The sequence below is a fragment of the Choloepus didactylus genome, chromosome 3 (genome assembly GCF_015220235.1).
Source record: "Choloepus didactylus isolate mChoDid1 chromosome 3, mChoDid1.pri, whole genome shotgun sequence".
Classification (NCBI taxonomy): domain Eukaryota; kingdom Metazoa; phylum Chordata; class Mammalia; order Pilosa; family Megalonychidae; genus Choloepus; species Choloepus didactylus.
Window position 1 is genome coordinate 4,794,847 of NC_051309.1, and position 18,451 is coordinate 4,813,297.

Sequence of the window (18,451 nt, forward strand, 5' to 3'; positions counted from 1 at the left end):
GGGTCCGTGAACTGTTAACCGACAGGGGTTTACTGCGCCGGGCCCCGGGCATGGCCCTGCCATCTTCCTCTCCAGGCCCCCGCAGCAGACGCTGTCGGTGCCCCCGCCCCCAATGCAGGCCCCCAGCCCACCTGGGGCCACCTGCAGGGGCAGCTCTGGGTGGGCTGTGGGCGTCCTCTCCTCCTCGGCCGCAGGGTGTCTCCAGCCTCACACAGGGCGGCCCTCAGCCGGGGACCCAAGGCCCAGGGCCCGACCCCAAGAACAGGGGAGGGTGGGAGTCTGCACTGAACGCCCGGCTCCCCCGCTTCCATGGGTGATTCTGAGGCTCCTTGTGCACAGCTCCTCAGGGGCTCCTCAGCAGGCGGGAGCCCAGGCACCCCGAGGCCCTGCTTCCAGACGGCAGCCCTCAGTTGGCTTCTCTCCCCTCCTGGCCCCGTCCCTGCCCGGGGTCTCCTTTCAGAAGAGCCCAGACCACCAAGGAAGTAGGTGTTATCTCCTGGTTATGGTTGGGGAAACTGAGGCTCAGGGACAGGGGTGCTGAGGCCACACAGCTTTGGCTCGGCTGAGACAGGACTTGAACTCAGCCCCGGACCCCACAGCACACGCTCTGCTGGAGGCGAGGCCTCAGAGAGCAGGACCCTCTGAAGGAGGGGGCAGGTATAACCGGGGTCTGCGCACTCGCCTTCCGAAGCTGCGTTTGGGGGCGGTGCAGGGTTCAGGGGGAGGTCGGAGCTGAGCTGGTCGGGGCCTGCCGGGGGGGGTGGGGACGGGCATGGAGGCAGGACAGAGGGGCTTCTGCCCAGCCCAGCGCCGGGCACCAGCACAGAGCCCTCAGGCCTGGCTCTGGAAGGGGTTACCATGACCCATGACATGTTGGATCACTTCCCAGGGGCCCCTCACCCTCAGTCCTGATGCCTCGCACTGTGCTCCCCTAAGCACCCGCGGTCCATTAATTCACTGGACCACTTCCCAGCCCTTAGGGTTCCGCTTCCAGCACCCCCCACCCGCTTCCGGAGCTCCAGGATCCCGCACCCAGCAGCCCCAGCCCTGGACATGCACCCCGAGTAACCCACCGGCCCCTTACTCTCCACTGGGGCCACCATGGCTCCTGGACACCCAGAGTCAGGTGGCCCAAAGATGAGGCACCGGTGACCACGTTCCGTGGATGGCTGTGGGCAGGTGGGTAGAGGCCCTGTCTGGGGAAGGAGGAGAGAGGCCTGGGAGGGGGACTAGGACTTCAGGGTTCTAGATTGGGGGGTGGACAGAGAAGAGGAGGGGTCAGGATGGTGCCAGGCCCCCTCAGGATGGGACTGGGCTGTGTGAGGCAGGCTGGGAGGAGGGTCGGGCCTGAGCCTGAGGCACGGACAAGCCAGCAGGCCCTGGGCCTGGCTCTTCTTTATCCGGAAGGTGAGGGCAGCCAGTTGGGGCTCTAGGCTGGAGGTGACACTGTTGGCGGACAGATGAGGGTGGATGGGGGGCAGCAGTGTGGATGCCAGGACCGTGCCTGGGACAGGACGCACCATGAAGGGGCACCACTGGGCCCCGGCCCACCCCGCCCCAGCAGGAGGCAGGTGCAGCCTGGTTTCGGGGAGCTGCTCAATGCACATGGGGACTTGAGCCTCCAGATTGCAAAACTCAGAATGGGGAATCAGCTCCTAGAATTCTTGTGAAAAAGCTGGCAACTGTTTTGCATCCTTTCCTGGGTGCAGGCACTGGGTGTGCTTCCGTTTGATTCTACCCACCCAGCCGGCTGCAGCACACCCAGCAGCCACCTCCCAGCACCACCACGCTCCTGTGCCCTTTCCTCCCAGCCCCAGTCTGTCCGCTGCTGCAGCCTGTGTGGCCATCTCCTAAAATTAACCCCACTGCAGGGTCGTTTTAAATCTGGCCCTGTGGAGCCGTGGGCTCTCAGAGCTGGGAAGGACTAGAAGCCCTGCAGGCCCCCTCTCCTGTGGGGGGAGCAGGAGGCCTGTGCCACACAGCTTCCCCGTGGGGCGTGGGGGCAGACCCTGCCCCTCTGGGAGGGATGGGCTGGACAGAGGCTGGGAGATTCTGCACAGACTTGGGTCAACAGCCCTGAGCTCCTGCCTCGCCCTGGGCCCCTGGGCAACCTGCTCTACCTCTTTCTGCCTCAGTTTCCCCATCGCTGGGCAGGGGGCAGTGAGGGCAGACAGGACTGATGGAGGGGAGCTTTCTAGCTGGGACTTAGTGGGAGTGCACTAGCCAGGCCCCCCAAGTGCAGGACAAGTGAGAACCCAGCATCTGCTATAACACCGGGTACGGGTGGGTCGGGGGGCACCTCACTGATCCTCTGGGACAAAGATGCCAAGGCAGCAACGGGGTGCGCCTCTGGCCCAAGACCGCTCAGCTGGGGTGCAGGTATGGGCCCGGGACTCCCCGGTGGCCTGGGGACAGGGCCTGTGCTCCCCGCCACCCCCACCATCCTCAGCTGTCTGGGGGAAGGCACATGAAAAGGCCGTTCTTAGCTCGTGAGTAAAGTGTAGGGTGTGGACCCCCAGGAAAAGCTGCCCCGTCAGCGGCTGCCCACAAGGCCCCTGCTGGCCCAGGGGATCAGAATCATTTGCTTCAAAACTTTAATTTCCATACAGTAGAGAAACATACAGTACAAGCAACACGGTGAATGGACTTTACAGCAAAGCTCACAAACAGACCTCCAGACACCCACGTCCCCCCACCGGAGAGAGCAGGTGCCTCCCCAGGAACCTCCCGAGGCTCCTGGGGGCCGCTGAGAGAATGGGGTGCTCCATCCCAGACCTGTGCAGGGTGTGGGTGGGGGTGAAGCCGGCTCAGTCCTTGCAGCCCCTGCAGGTCCAGCTTCCTTGGCGCTGGCCCCAGGCTCGTGTCTAGGAGGGACCTGCTCCCCTCTCTTCAGCCTCGTTCCCTCGGGGAGGGGGGGGACCGGCAGAACTCGGGGGTCCCTGGGGCCATTCACTGGCACCAAAGAGGAGTCGGGAAGGGCTCCCCTGTCTGGAGACTCCAGTTGGGTAGGGCGGACAGCCCTGGTCACACAACGGGGTCATGGGGACCAGGACAGCTATTCAGGGGTTCAGGGGGCTCCCAGAGGGCGAAACTTGGGACCTGAGGCCCAGGTGGTGAGGCGGGCTGTGGGGAGGGTGGGGCACGGGCAGGGGCATCTCTGAGGGACATATCAACAGGGGCAAAGGCAGGAAGATGGGGGAGGATGGCTTTCCGGGAGCCCCAGAAGGAGTTTCCAGGCATCCGTGCCCTGACAGGCAACCCTTGGGATGGGTTATACAAGGGGACATCGTGCCCCGCGGGGGCCCCGATCTCGGGACTCGCCACCAGCCCAGGCTAGGGTCGGGCCCCCTGGGCCGCCCCGGAGGGCGCTGCCGGGTCTGCTGAGGACCGACGCGGTCCCGCGTCCTGGCCCCGGCCCGGAGGGAGACGCGCGGCTGCGCCCGGAGGCCCCGGGGTGCTCCCTGCGCGCTCCGGCTGGGCGCGGCCCCGCGTCACACGACCACCTCAGGCGCGATGCTGAAGAGCAGGTCGTCGTTGCCGCGCCGCACCTCCAGCAGCAGAGGGGACTCGGTGAGCACCGCCTCCTGCAGCTCGCTCGAGTCGGCCAGGGCGCGCCCGTTGACCTTGACGATGACGTCGCCGTCCTGGATGCCGCCTCTGCCGGGGGAGACCGGGTCACCGCGCGCGTCCGGGGACGCTCGGCCCAGCAGTTGACAAAAAAAAAAGCCACAACAAGAAGTGCCCCTACTGCAAAGGTGTCACTCCGGACGCGCGCCCACAGCAAATGACGGGCACGCGCCTCTGCCACCCACTTCCTCCAGGCCTCGGGAGGGCCGAGCATGCATTCCGGCTGCAGCCTTCCTAACTGGGGGCATCTGCCCCGTGGGCCCCCATTTCCGCCTCTGCAATCCTATCTGGGAAAGCACTTTGCAGATTTCAGCGCACTCCTGAGTGCTGGTTTTGATGCTTCTACATCTTCCAAAAACTTTGGGGACCAAGGGGGTGCTTGCTGGGCCCCCACATTTCTGCCTGAGACCCTGCTGTGGCCTCCCCTCCCCGGGGCCTCTGCTCACCTGAAGGCAGGCAGCAGAGTGGTGTTTAAATATGTGGGTGCTTGCCTCAGGCCACCTGGGCTCTAAGTCCTCGCCCCGCCAGTGCCAGCGGTGAGACCTCAGAGAAGTCACCTCGCTGAGCCTCAGTCTCCCCCTCTGTACAACTGGGTGAGAGCTGCAGCCGGCACTGCCCTGGGCTACAGTGGGGACTTGCTGAGACGATGCTGCCTGGCTCATAATGGAGACTCTGGCAGGGCCAGCCACCATCCCCCTGCACCCCATCTGTCCCAGTGCTTGGGGAGGCACCTGCTCAGCAACTATGGCCCACTCAAACCAGCCGTGCTCAGCAGCCCAGCCTAAAAACAGGCCTGAGTTTGGGTGGTGCTCCTTTGGCTTCATGGACCCAGCTTGCAGCTCTGTTTGCTGGAGATCCGCTGCGTGCTGGGCACCCGTGCTACCCACGTTCACCCCGAAGGCCCTGGGGCTCGGGTTGAGGTCCCCATCACCGAACACAGCCTCTCAAAGCTGCACCGAATATTAAACAGAAAAACAGGGCCCTGGGCTGGTTGGAGAGGCTGTGGGGGGGCTGCAGTCTGGCCTGCCTTGCTCATCTCCAGCTCACATCCTGCCGTTGCCCCCATAGCAGCCTCCAGGCCCTCTGTGCATAAGCCCAGCTCGTGGAAGCTCAGTTTAAAACCACAGATGTGATCCATCCCACCCACTGCACATATGGGTAGAACGAGGCCAGAGCAGGGGGAGGGATTTGTTCAAAGTTTTTCTTAAGGAACGGCCCAGCCCCAGCAGTGTGTGTAACCCTGCCAGTGTGTGTAACGGCCCAGCCCTGTCTCCCTTGGCTTACGAGGCTGCAAAGTTAGCATTTCTTTAGTGCTGGAAGGGTTAAGGCAAACAATGCCTCATCTCGCTGGATCTTGACAAAGTCTCCCAGGGGTAGGAAAACTAGCCATTTCACAGATGAAGAAACTGAGGCCCAGAAAGGCCCAGGCTGGCTGCTGGGTGGGTGAAAGAGTCAGGTTAGGAGCCAGGGTTCTTGGAGAGGATGGGCATGGCCAACGCTTTAAGGGACAGCTCATCTCCACAGCCTACCCCGGCTGAGAAGGCAGGTCAGGGCCCCACCTGCCCTTCCCCTCGCGCCACTCCACCGGGAAGCTCAAGGCCAGCTACAGAGACAGCCACAGGCACAGGAGATCAGGGAGGCAGGCCCGGCCAGGCCCCAGCCCAGCCCACCCCCTCCCCACCACCCCCTCCCCACCAGGGGGTCTGACCACCCCCCATCTGGCCTCCTACCTCCTCTGAGTGGAGCCTACCTCTCAGAAGGGGAATTTGGAACAACGTCTTGCACATAAATTCCACTGCTGACAGCCGGGAAGTCTGGGTTGCTGGCCTTTAGCTCTTCCACCAAACTGGAAAGAGGTCAGCTGTGAAGGCTTTCATCCGAGCCTTTAAACCGCCTCCTTGCTGCGGAGCTGCTCCCTCCCTCCCTCTGCCCAGCAGACAGGGAGAATCCGCTGAGCCCCACCCCCACCCTGTCCTGCTGCCGACCACTCTGTTTCCCCACTAGACAAGGGCTCCTCAAAAACCTTAGTGAGTGAGTAAAATGGAAGGATCTTCCCTGACTACTACCACCTCTGCCTCCACAGAGTGGGGTGCCTGCTGCCTGCCGGGTTCTCTCAGCTCTGTCCCAATGTGATTACAGGCCACTGTCAAGGGATGTTTGTCTGTGTCCCCCACTACACTGTGAGCCCACGGAGTCACTTACCAGCACTTAATCCAGCCCGAGGCTGGATGGGTGGATGGAAGGGGGTGAGGGGAGTAGGAAGGATGAAAGATTACAAAATAGGGAGGAAAGGTGGATGGATGGATGATGAAATGGATGGATGGGTGGAAGGAAGGATGGATCAATGGACAGATGCAAGGACAGATACACAATGGGTGAATGATGGAATGGATACATAGAAGGCTGGACAGATGGTGTCATGGATGGATGGATGGATGGATGGATGGATGGATGGATGGATGGGTGGATGGGTGGTGGGTGGATGGGTTTGTGGACGGATGGATGGACGGATGGAAGGACGGGTGGATGGGTGGGTGGGTGGACAGATTGGTGGATGGGTAGATGGATGGATGGGTGGATGGGTAGATGGATGGATGGATTGGTGGATGGGTGGATGGGTAGATGGGTGGATGGGTGGGTGGATGGATTGGTGGACAGATGGATGGACAGATGGATGGGTGGGTGGATGGGTGGGTGGGTGGATGAGTGGGTGGGTGGATGGATTGGTGGATGGGTAGACGGGTGGATGGGTGGATGGGTGGATGGGTGGATGGGTGGATGGGTGGATGGATGGATTGGTGGACAGATGGATGGACGGATGGATGGGTGGGTGGATGGGTGGGTGGATGGATGGGTGGTTGGGTGGATGGATTGGTGGATGGGTAGACGGATGGATGGGTGGATGCATGGATGGATTGGCGGATGGATGGATGGGTGGGTCAGTGGATGGATGGATGACGGATGGGTGGATGGGTGATGGATGAAAGAAGGAAGAACACTGCTATGTTAAAAAGATAAATCGGTCTATTGGTCTTGCATATAAATAGCTTTCTAATTTAATCCCTAGATTAAAAGTTGCTGAAATAGGAAGAATGATCATTTTCAGGACAGTGTGAGTTTGAGGTTCAGTCAATTGACTGTGCCTTCGTTCCTCCCCCTGCTCCCGAGTGAGGTCACTACATGTGACCAAGGATTCAAATCCTTGGATTGACTTTGCATTTTCCTCCTGTCTCCCTCCCTCTCCTTCCTCCTCCATGCCTCTTCCTTCCTTCCTTCCCTCCTTCCTTTTCCTTCCTTCCCTCCTTCCTTTCTTCAGCACTTCCTAGCACCCGTTCTGTTGCAGACCAGGTATTAGGGGTAAAACAGAGAGGGGCAGGGCACGGTCCTCGCTCCCAAGGAGCTCTCAGGTGGCACAAAGGGGAATCCCAGTGCTGTGGGACCAGGACAGAGACTGGGAGGGAAGCCAGGGCTGCAGGAGCGCAGAGGAGGCACCTCCTCCCGCCTGGGGGGACAGGGAGGCTTCCTGGAGGAGAGGGTACCTGCAAGGAGTCCTGAAGGCACAAAGGAATCCCTCAGGCAAAGCAGGGGGAGAGGCGTTCCCAGCCGAGGGAAGGGCCCGGGTGAGTCAGGCCCGTGGGGGGCCCTGGGGAAGTCGGGCAGCTGGGCCAGGGTCTGGGAGGAGGCGACACTAACCTCGGGGTGATGGTCCGCATCCGGATGCCGATGAAGCGCTTCTTCCAGTCTGGAAATGAAACACGACGGGGCTGGGTTAGAGCCGTGAAAAGCCGGGAATCCCCCTGCAGCACCAGGGAGCGCAGGCGCCATCTTGTTTGGCCCAGCCCACCCGAGGGGTCACCCCCCCTAGGGTTGGGAGAGACCCCAGCTCTAGTCTGGCTTTCCCCTGGGGTGGCCTCATGCCACCCCCATAAGCACATGAACCCCAACACCTGCTTTCCCAGCTGAGCACCAGGCCCAGCCCCAGCGGCCAGCTGGACTCCCACCTCGAGCCCCCGCCACGGGCTCCCCAGACTTGCCCTGCTCAGAAGTGAGCTGGTCTCCTCCCCGCCTTCCCATAAATGCTCTTAGTGGCTGCTAATGTCCACTGAGCTGTCCCCACATCTAGGCCCCGCAGGAGCTTCACACATGCAACTTGCAGAGGTGGCTCCTGCATCACCAGCTGCCCCTGCCCACAACTAGCAGGAGCCTTAGACCCTTCTTCCCCTTTCCCTCCAAAGCAAGCACCAGGCCAGGGGCAGCTCCTCTTCAATTATTCCCAAATCCACCCTGCTGTCCCTGTCAGCCCTCATCTCCCAAGTGGACAATGGCTCTGGCCTCCTGCCCAGCCCCCTGAGTGGGGGATCCTTCCTCTAAAGGCCAAGCTGACCGACTCCTCCCCCTAAGCCCCAGCCCCCTTACTCTGTGCCGAGCCTTGGAGGCCCAGAAAAGAATCAGAAGGTGAAGCAGGAACCTGTCCGGCCCCAGCATGAGGTCCTGGGTGGGGCACGAAGACGGTGGTGAGGGTGCCGGGAGGGAGAGGGAACCAGCCAGCACCTCGCAGGGTCTGAGCTGGGTGTTGAAGGATGAGTAGGAGTTTGCCTGGGGACAGGGCTAGAGGAACGGCTCTCCCAGCAGAGGAAACAGTGAGGTGTAAAGGCCTGGAGGGGTGAGAGATCTGGGAAGTGGAGAGAGTTCAGGGGGGCTGGAGCAGGAGGTAGAGGGCTGTGACTCGATTGTAGAGTGTGCACGGGGCAGGAAGGGGGCCAGTGCTTACCGACCACCTCTACTTAGATTTTCCTGCTTCCGCTCCACAGAACTTGTGAGGCAGGTTCTCACTCTGTCCCTTTTAGAGATGAAGAAGATGAGGCTGGGAGTGCCCTATCCCTGTCCCCCAGTAAACTCCTATTCAGCCTTCAAAACCCAGCTCAGACCCTGGGAGGTGTTATCTGATTTCCTCTGCCTCTGAGCATTATCAAGAGCTGCTTAAATCAGAGTATTCAATGATAAATAGGTGTAACAACTCTGGGTGAAATAAGTTTCTCTAATTAGCCTGTTCAAGGCCCCTCCCTAGTAGGAGGCGCACTGTCTTGGGGTCAGGCACTTTGACCCCACAGCCAGCTTTGGGGTTTCTCTCTGGCCTGCCCATGCAGGCCAAGCCCCTGGCTTTCCCAGGAATGTCCCACAAAGCCTTGCTCTCTGGAAAGTTGCCCAAATCCTGACCCCCGTCCAGGGAGGTACATGGGGGCCCTTATCCTCCCAGAGAGCAGAGGCTGCACCTGAGACCTTTCCAAGAGCCTGACTTCTGTTTCTGACCAAGAGGGGTAACAGGGACCGAATTTATCCTCCTGCCCCAAACAGAAAAACCTGATAAAATATATGAAATCACAATTCCCAAGACACTGGGCAGCAGGCAGCACTGGCAGATGGACCTGAGAGATGGGAAACAAACCAGGTGAGCTCTCTGAGTGCCCCAGCTCGAGGCCTGGAGGAAGTTTCCAGGCTGCGGCTCAGGGAGGGGAAACCCTGCCAGGCAGAGCCCAGGGACTCCCTGAACTGAAGAGAGGTCCGGGGAGGCTGAGGCACCTGAGACGGCTAGGGATTGGTGGCCGAGGGCCAGGGAAGAGGGGGCTGCACAGAGAACCCCAGAGCTCCTCAGCGGGGCCCCTGCAAGGACCCAGCTCAGTACCGACTGCTCAACACAGGCCCGGAAAGAGACCAGCCAAGGCCAAGGAAAGAACCCCCCGGACATCAGAGGGAGCACTCCCTGGGCCAGGACTGGTGCCCTTTACTACCAGCCAGGGTGGGAAACCTCACAATTCCCGGAGCAAGTCAAGTTCCCAGAAGAGTTTTGCCTGAATTGAGGCCAAAATTGGCCCTGCATTAAGCGCTACTCCGGTCCACTGACCAAGGCTTACAAGCAAGATACAAAAGGCTCAGATTGTTTCCAAGTAACTCAACCAGGTTCCAGAACAGAGCACAAGGAAGTTTATGGAGATACAAAATATCCCACACTCACAAGGTACAATTTCTAATGTATGGCATCCAACTGAAAACCCTAAGCGTATAAAAAGAGGCAGGAAAACTTGGCCCTTTTAAAGAAGAAAACTCAATTAAAACTGACCCAGAAATGACATTTACATATTCCAGACACAATATATTTTTAAATTTTCATGTCATACAAGATATATTCTCTGATTAAAATAGAAATGAGCTAAAAATAACTCATTAGTAGAAAGGCGTCTAGACAATTCCAAAATATTTGGAAACTACATAACACGTTTGAATAACCCATCCTCAGAGAAGAATTCAAAAGGGAAATTAGAAAGTATTTTGAATCAAATAGAATGAAAATGCAGCATATTGAAATGCAGAGGACACATAAAGCAGTACTTAAAGGTAAAGTAATAGCAGTAAAGCACTGAAATGCCTGTTAGAAAAGAAGAAAGTTCTCAAAGCAGCCAACTTCACTATCACCTTCAGCACTGGAAGGTCAGATGAAATTCAAAGTCAGCAGGAGAAGGTAACAATAATCCAGTGAAACAGGAAACAGAAACATGACAGAGAACATAAAAGAAGCCAAAACCTGATTCTTTGAAACCAATAAAATTGAAAGATCTTTAGCCAGAGTTATCAGGACAAAAAATAGAGATGACATACTTCTCTATAGCAGCAATGAGAGGCCACACCACTACAGATCCTAGAGATGTTAAAAAAGAAAATAAGAGCATATCAGGGACAACTTTATGCCAATAAATTTGACAATTTAGATAAAATGGACAAATCTCTTGAAATATGCAAACCACCAAAGCCCACTCAAGAAGAAGTAGGTAATCTGAGTAGCCCTATATACACCAAAGAAATTGAATTTGTAGTTAAAAATCTTCCCACAAAGAAAACTCCAAGTTCTGATGGCCAAGCAGAAAAGGAAGAGGTAATACCAAATTTACACAAACTCCTCCAGAAAAGTGAGTCACTATCCTGATACCCAAACCAAACAAAGACATTATAAGAAAAGAAAACGATAGACCAATATCCCTTGTGAAGATAGCCACAAAGGCACATTAAAATTTTTCAGCATATCACATCTGACAATATTTAAAAAGGATAATACATCATGACTAATCAGGGTTTAACATTCAAAAATCAATCTGTGCAGTTTCCCATATTAGCAGACCAGAAAGGGAAACCATATGATCATCTCAAAAGATGCAGAGAGAGTATTTGATAAATCCAAAATCCATTCCTGATAAAATCTAGAAAAACGAAGGAATTTCTTTAACCTGATATACGGCATCTATAAAGAAATGTATACTTAATAGTAAGTGACTGAACAAAATGTTTTCTCTCTAAGATCAGGGACAAGGCAAGGATGTCTGCTCTCATCAATTCTATTCAAGACTGAACTGAAGGTTCTAGCCCAGCAAGAAATAAAAGGCATTCTGATTGAAAAGGAAGAGGTAAAATTATCTTTATTCACAGAATGTATAATAGTCTATGTAGAAAATCTGATGGAATCTACAAAAAAACTACTAGAACTAATAAGGGAGTTTAGCAAGGTTGTAGGATGCAAAATCAATACACAATAATATTTTTCATTTGCATATTCTAGTAATGGAAAGCTGGAAATTGAAATTAAGGGAAGATACCATTTGCTATGGTATAAAATTATGAAATAGGAATAAACCTAACAAAAGACGTATAAGACCTGTACACTGAAAACTATAAAACACTGACAAACCCACGAAGCCCTAAATAAATGGAGAGCTATTATATGTTCATGAGCTGGAAGATCCAATACTGTTAAAATGCCAATTCTCCCCAAATCAATCTATAGAGTCAATGCAATCCCAAACAAAATATCAGCAGGTTTTTGTAAAAATTGACAAACTGACTCCGAAATTCACACGGAAATGCCAAGCTCCTATCTGAGCCAAAATAACATAAGAAGGAACAAAGCTGGAGAGCTTATCCTACCCCACTTCAGGACTTAGGATAAAGGTACAGTAATCAAGTTAGACAAGTGGTACAGCATATGGTCATTTCATTTTCCAACAAAGCTGTACAGGCAATTCAGTGGAGAAAAGAGATTTTTCAACAAACGGTGTTAGAACAATTGAATATCCAGATGCAAAACAAACTAAAAACTTTCAATCCATACCTTGCACCGTATAGAAAAATGAATCCAAAGTGCCTCATAGGCCTAAATAGAAAACCTAAAAATGAAAACCTTCCAGAAGAATACAGAAGAAATCTTTATGATCTCGGTTTAGCAAAGATTTCTTAGACATGACACCAATATCGTGATCCATAAAAGAAGACACTGATAGGTTCATCAAAATTGAGAACTTTTGTTCTTTAAAAGGCACTGTTAGGAGAATGAAAAGACAAGTCAGAGACGGGGGGAGAAAATATTTGCAAGTCTCATTTCTGATAAAGGGCTTATATTCAGAATATATGAAGAACTCTTAAAACTCAGTGATAAAAACAAAAAATGTTATTTTTTTTAAAAAGTGGACACAATCTTTAAGCAGACATGTCACCAGAGAAGACACATGGATGGCAAATAAGCACATGAAAGACGCTCAACATCATTAGTCGTTAGGGAAATGTAAGTGAAAGCCTCCGCGAGATCCCTACGCAGCTAACAGAGCAGCCAAGGTCAAGAGCAGCCCAAGTGTTGGCGAGGTTGGTGGAGACGTACAGGGCACAGCCACTCTGGAAGGCAGAGCAACGGTTTCTTAAAAAGTTAAACACCTACTCTACATTTCAGCCACCCCGTTCCCCGGTGTTTATTGTACACTCAAGGCTGTACAAACAACTTTATTTATAACAGGAAAAAGGCAGGGAAGAACAGATGCCTGGATAAACAAGCTGAGCCGCCCCCACACTGTTCCACGGTCAAAGGAATGAACTGTGGACACACACGCAACACGGACAAATCTGAAAGTGTCGATGCTGAGGGAAAGAGGCCAGTCAGAAGGGAACACACAGTGTGATCCCACTTATATAAAACACTAGAAAATGCGAACTGACTTACAGCGACAGAAAGCAGACCGGTGGGTGTCTGGAGGGAGGGGTGGGCAGGGAAGGGCAGCGGGGAGGGATTTGCAAGGGGCGTGGAGACGCTGGGACATCGTGGATATGTTCACCTCTAACCCATGGGGACGGTTTCGCAGGTGTACGCATATGTCAGAAGTTATCGAATGAATGCTAAGCTTTGAAGATGAACAGGTTATTGTATGTCAATGATACCTCAATAAAGCTCCTAAATAGATATAGATATAGAGAGAATAGACAAAGATACAGATACAGACAGTCATGGATCTCTCTTTCCAAGGGGAGAAAGCCCCCAGTGAGGGAATTCGGGGCACTATGACCCGACCCCTGCAGACTATGGAAGCCAGGATCCCGGACCTAAGCCGACACCCGTGAGAGCAGAATTTGGGAACCTGCTGGAAGGAACGTTGTTCACCCTTAACATCGACATAGCTCCTGGGAATTAACCCTGACCGTGGCCCGAGTGGCGACGGTGCCCTGGGAGGAGGCCCAGAGGGGAGGATGCAGCACCTAGAGGGTGGACAGACCCGGGCCACGGCCGCATTTGACCCGCCTCTGCTGTGTGACTCTGGACAAATGACTTAACCTCTCTGGGCCTGGGTTCCCTCTTCTGAGAGAGGCAGCTCATGAGGCCCGCGGCAGGCAGGGCTGAGCTTTCATGAGCTCTGGGCTCGTGCAGCTGCTCGAGAAACATTCAGTATCCTCGCTGTATGGCCAAGGGCACACGGTTCTTGTCTCTCAGGGTAGAAATGGGGCAGAGGAGAAGAGGCTCAATAGCTTGATGTGTTCTAGGGAATGCCACAGCCAGTGTGGGCCAAGGGCCGGGGGAGGGGGGTGGGAGGGGGAAGGTCAGAGATGGGGCTGAGGCCCGGCCCGCGGGGGGTTGGTCGCTGGGAGGCTTTGGTTTATGCCCCGAGCGAGTGTCTCACACAGATGTGAGGGGACCTGCCTTAGGACTGGGAAGGACCCCTCCAGCCCCCCTGCTGGGGATGGCAGGCGGGGGCAGGGAGAGCAGTGAGGCGGGGCTACAGCCCCCAGGCGAGCGACATGGGGGCCTGTGCAGGGCGGTGGCGGTGCCAGGAGGGCCAGTTTTGGGGTCTACACCACAGGGAGAGCAGAGGGCTCTGCAGATGGGGAGGCTGGGAGTGGGGGAGCCGCCCTTAACTGCTATGGGGAGTGGGGAGGGGGAGGGCAACGGGGCCTGCAGGAGCAGGGGTCTGGCCGTGCCCACAGGAGTGGGGGCTGACGATACGACACCCCCAGAGATGTCATGCAAGCAGTTCTACAACCGAGTCTAATGTTCAGTTCAGAGGGCCAGGCAGGAGATGACAATCTGGGGACACTCTCTGGATGACATTTGCATCCATGAGACTCGACAGGCCCCCCTATCTGCTCCTCATGGGGAGCCACAAGAGGGAGAAGGGTGCTGGGCCTGCTCGGTGCCCCTGCAGCTCCCTGCCCCTCCCTCCTCTCCTGCCCTGGGACCCCGCAGCCACTGGGAAGCTTCCTCCTCCTGCCCCCTCACTTATCTGGGAGGAGACCAGGACCCCGCAGCCTGCCTGCTCTCCCCCGCCCCGGCCCCCCCCGCCTCCCTGCAGCTGCCCCTCGGCTGTGGCCCACAGAGGCCCCTGGACATGGGGTGGATGAGGCTGCCCACCCTCAGGCCAGAAGTGGCTGCAGGAGCCGTCTCCCATGGTTCACAGAGGGGCTGACACCCACAAACCTCCCGGGCCAACTGACCCCAGTATCCCCCTGCTGGGCACACTCTGGCCCTAGGGCTGGCCGAACCCCAATCCCCCGGGGGGCTCTAGGCCAAGGTGATGTGTCAGCTCCCCCAGGCCAGCATGGTGGCTACTGCTGCCCCTGAAGGTACCCCCAGGCTTCTGTACCCCAACCCTGAGAGCTGAGAATAAGAAGGGCCCCTTAATGTCTCCTTGATTTAATAAATAGATGGTTTTTCAAAGAACTTTAGATTTGGGGGTTTGGATTGTTTGAGATTTTTATTAAAGGAAAAAAAAAAAGGTAGAAACAAACACCAGTCAACCTTGGGAGGATTTTTACCTCACAGATCGGGTCCTTCAACTAAGATTGATCGAGCTGTTCTGCTACCTGCCATGTCCCTTGTGGAGGTAACAGGGTCCCTGTGACACAGGGGTGAGCCCGGACCAAGATGGGCTCTTGTCTGAGAGAGGAGAGGAAGCAAGATGGGAGAGGGTGCTGCCTGACCCACTGCCAAGGACGTGCAACCCTCCAGACTCCACCTGGGCAAAGCACAGCTCCACCGATTTCCAGGAAGGTGGCTGGAGACCGAGACACCCACAGAGCAGAGGAAAACGAAATGCAGACGGCTCCGTCGCCAGGAGAGGAAGGTGCAGGAGAGCTCACCGGCACCCAGCCGTGGCGGTTTGAAGGTGTAGCCCCGAGTCTGGGTCTGAGCTTCCTAGCGGCCAAGGCAAAAAGAGCTCAAAAGGCTCTACAGTCACCCCCATCCAAGGAAGGAAGCCTCTGGCTTTTCAGGGAAGAAAAGCCCCGGCTCCAGCTCGCTTCCACATAAGAGACACCGGTGCCCAGAATGGAGGGTCCTCAGTCACTCTCCACATGCCCGGTTCTCAGGGCCTGGGCCTGTGACACTGGGGTCCGGGGGCAGGACTGGCAGGGTCGTGGAGGAGGGGGAGAGTTGGAGGAAGCCCCTCTCTCAATGAACTGCTGGGGAGGGGGCTCATGGGGACAGGGAGGTGATCTGAAGGTGGGAGTAGCAGGGCAGGAGAGAGAGACTGTGCTGGAAGTGAGATGCCCATTTGGGTAAAAGGGCTGGAAAGAGAAGGCAGAGGGCAGCACTGCCGGGACAGGCCCTGGGGTCACAAGCCGCTTGACCCTCCTCTGGAAATTGCCAGAGGAGGCAGTGGCGCTGGCAGAAGAGTGATTGCCAGTGCCCTCCCTCGGGGTCACCTCTGCCTCGCCAAGGCCTCTGCCAGACCTTCCCCTGGGAGCTCACCACGCCCAGGAGCGGACGGGACAGGTGGGCATTCCTGTTTGGATGGAGGTGAGAAGAAGGGGACTGAGAAGAGGGCGATTCAGGCTCTCACATGGGCCCATTTGCATAAACCATAGAGTGAGCACTGAGGGGTGGGCTACGGGTGGGTGAGGGTGTGGATGGACAGATGGATGGAAAGAACAATGGAAGGAAGGGTGGGTGGATGGGGGATGGATGGATGGACAGAAGGATGGGTAAATGGGTGGATGGGTAGATAGAAGGATGGATGATGGATGGGCAGAGATGGGTGGGTAGATGGATGAACAGACTGGCAGAGAGACAGATGGGTGGATGGATGGATGGGTGGGCGAGTGGGAAGAAGGATGGATAGATGGATGAATGGATGGATAGACGGACAGATGGATGGAAGGATGGATGTATGTATGCATGTATGGGTGGATGGGTGATGGGATGGGTGACTGGGATGGATAATGGATGGTTACATGGGTGAGTGGGTGGACAGATGGATGGGTGATGGATGGGCGGGTGGATGGATGGATGGATGGATGGAAGGATGGATGGGTGGACAGAAGGATGGTTGGATGGATGGTAGGTGGATAGGGGGAGGAAGGAAGCACAAGGTTCTGATCACTGAGAGGCAGCCGAGGGAGGGGCCCGGAGGAGCCTGTGCCCGAGCAGCTGACGGAGCCAGTTGTGGCTGGAGAGTCCCAGCCACGGGCGGGCAGCCTGGAGGGGCAGGGGGTGCACGTGGCCATGAAGTGAGCAAGGGTGTGGGGGGAAGGGCCCCGTCTGGGATTGAGGCCCACAGGGCACCCGAGGGTGACAGGTGACCAGGCCCAGCTGCGCCTCCACCCTCTGCTCCCACGGCAGCCCCGGAGCGGCCATGGAGGAGCCCCCAGCCCAGGAGAGTCCCCCAGACCCTGTGGGGTGCTCTTTACCTTTGACCTGCTTGTCCTGGAACTCGGTGAGGAAGCGGGCGATGCGGTCGGCGGGGATGGCGAAGGAGATGCCCGCCGCCACCTTGAGCGTGTTGATGCCGATGACCTCTCCATCCTGGGCAGGGCGGCCGGAGGGGCGGTCACTCGGGGCCAGTGAGCCGCCACCCTGGACCCCGAAACCCTGCCTCTGCCCCGTTTCCCCGGAGCCGACCCTCGCCGCCAGCTCCCCTGCTCTTGGGGCTGCATCGGGGTCCCTACCCCTGCCTCGGGGCTCCGCCAGGCTCCGGCTGCTCTGGCCTGAGAAGCAGTGCCCACTACCCAGGGCCACCTCCTGGCATGCTCTGGGCGAAGAGCGTGGGGACCAGGGCCCCACTTGTCCCTTTCTTCCGGAAGCTGGAGGAGCGAGTGGGGACGGGCCATCCCCGCGGCATCCCCGTCTCCCTCTGTCCCTTTGGGGGCTCTCCTCGCTCTGCAGCCTCATCCTGCACCCACACACGAGGCTGGTTCAGCCAAAGGGGCTGAGATCATGGGGGCCTCACACCCGGCCGTGGGGGTGAGCTTAGCCAGGTCCACCCACAGACCACCTTCCGGTAAGATCTGTCCGCACCTCCAGGCTGGACTAAGAAGGCGCTGGCAGGGCTGGCCAGCTCACCAGGGACCCCTTTGGGGTCCAGGACAGAGCTTTGGATCGAGTGACCCCTGGTCCCCTGAGCGCATGTCCCCACCTGGTCCCTGGAAGCTCATGAGTGGGAGGAAGGAGGCAGCCAAGTGAGCATCTGGGGGCGCAGGCCCCGTGTCCACCTTGTCCTCTGATTTGCCCAGCCCCACCACCTGGACGCCCCCAGCTGAAACCCCACCCGCACGAGCTTGCCCTCCTGCCATGGAGCTCCTGGGGAATGTGGGGGGCCCTGAGGCCCGCAGGATGTGGCCCACCAGCCTCCTCTCCCATCTGCTCCCTCCACCCAGGTCTCCCAGCACCGGGGCCTGGACCAGCTTCTCCAATCACACAGGAGCCTCCACCCTGCGTCCTGCTGTGCCTCCTTCCAGAGTGTGTCCTCCGTGTCCCTTCCACCCCAACTCTCCCATCCCTACAGCCCGGGGAAATGCTCCCTCCTCCAGGAAGTCCTCCCTGATGCATGTCGGCTGGCAATCCTCCCTGCACCAGGCCATCTCAGCTCTCCTGACACTGCCCTTGGGTCTGTGCCCATCTGAGCCCCTGACGGAGGGGAGCTTGCTGAGGCAGTGACCGCGTCCCCCTGTTTCTGGTGCTCAGGGCCCAGGACCTGTGAAAGGAGCTCCCTGACTTATCCTGGGCACAGCTGGGAGCCCTCCTGTGGTGCCCAGAGCAGGGCAGGAGGGTGAACTGAGGGGCGATGACACATGAGGGTGGGGTGGCCGGGTGAGGGGCCCTGCCCCAGCTCCCCCAGCAAGGGGCTGTTCCCTGCGTCTCCCTCCCTGGCTCTGCTCTTGGGGACCCCTCATTCCTCTGATGGACACCAATGTCCCCCAGGGGGCCCAGGCAGCACTGCCTCGGGGTTGAGCCTTTCTTCCCTGCTGTCAGGCAAGAAGGTGTGAGCACTGCACCCTGGGGCCCCCCAACTCCTCAAGGCTGTGCCACCCCAGAGCCCCAGAAGAGCAGAGACCCCCCTCCTGCTGCACTTACCAGGTTCACCAGGGGTCCCCCGGAGTTCCCGTACTGCAAGGGGGAAGGGAACACGGTGTGAGCTGAGCCTGAGCTCTTGTCTCTCCCCCACGTTCCACCCAGTGCAGACACTCGGGTCAGGTTTAAACCCTGGCAGCCTCAAAAGGCCTCACAACTGCCCCATTTCACCCCATT

The 18,451-nt window shown here is 57.0% G+C and overlaps 1 protein-coding gene across 1 annotated transcript in view; it reads right to left on the reverse strand.

Moving 5' to 3' along the window:
- Window positions 1–2,577: 2,577 nt before the first annotated feature.
- The window catches only part of HTRA3 (HtrA serine peptidase 3), a 34,956-nt gene continuing 19,082 nt past the window's right edge, over window positions 2,578–18,451 (reverse strand). Inside the window, exons 5-9 of the mRNA XM_037829319.1 lie at window positions 18,278–18,310; window positions 16,615–16,729; window positions 7,321–7,369; window positions 5,378–5,473; window positions 2,578–3,657 (exon numbers count right to left, since the gene is read on the reverse strand). Of these exons, the coding sequence (XP_037685247.1) occupies window positions 3,492–3,657; window positions 5,378–5,473; window positions 7,321–7,369; window positions 16,615–16,729; window positions 18,278–18,310 (459 nt within the window). The 3' untranslated portion in view covers window positions 2,578–3,491. The remainder of the gene's footprint in view (window positions 3,658–5,377; window positions 5,474–7,320; window positions 7,370–16,614; window positions 16,730–18,277; window positions 18,311–18,451) is intronic.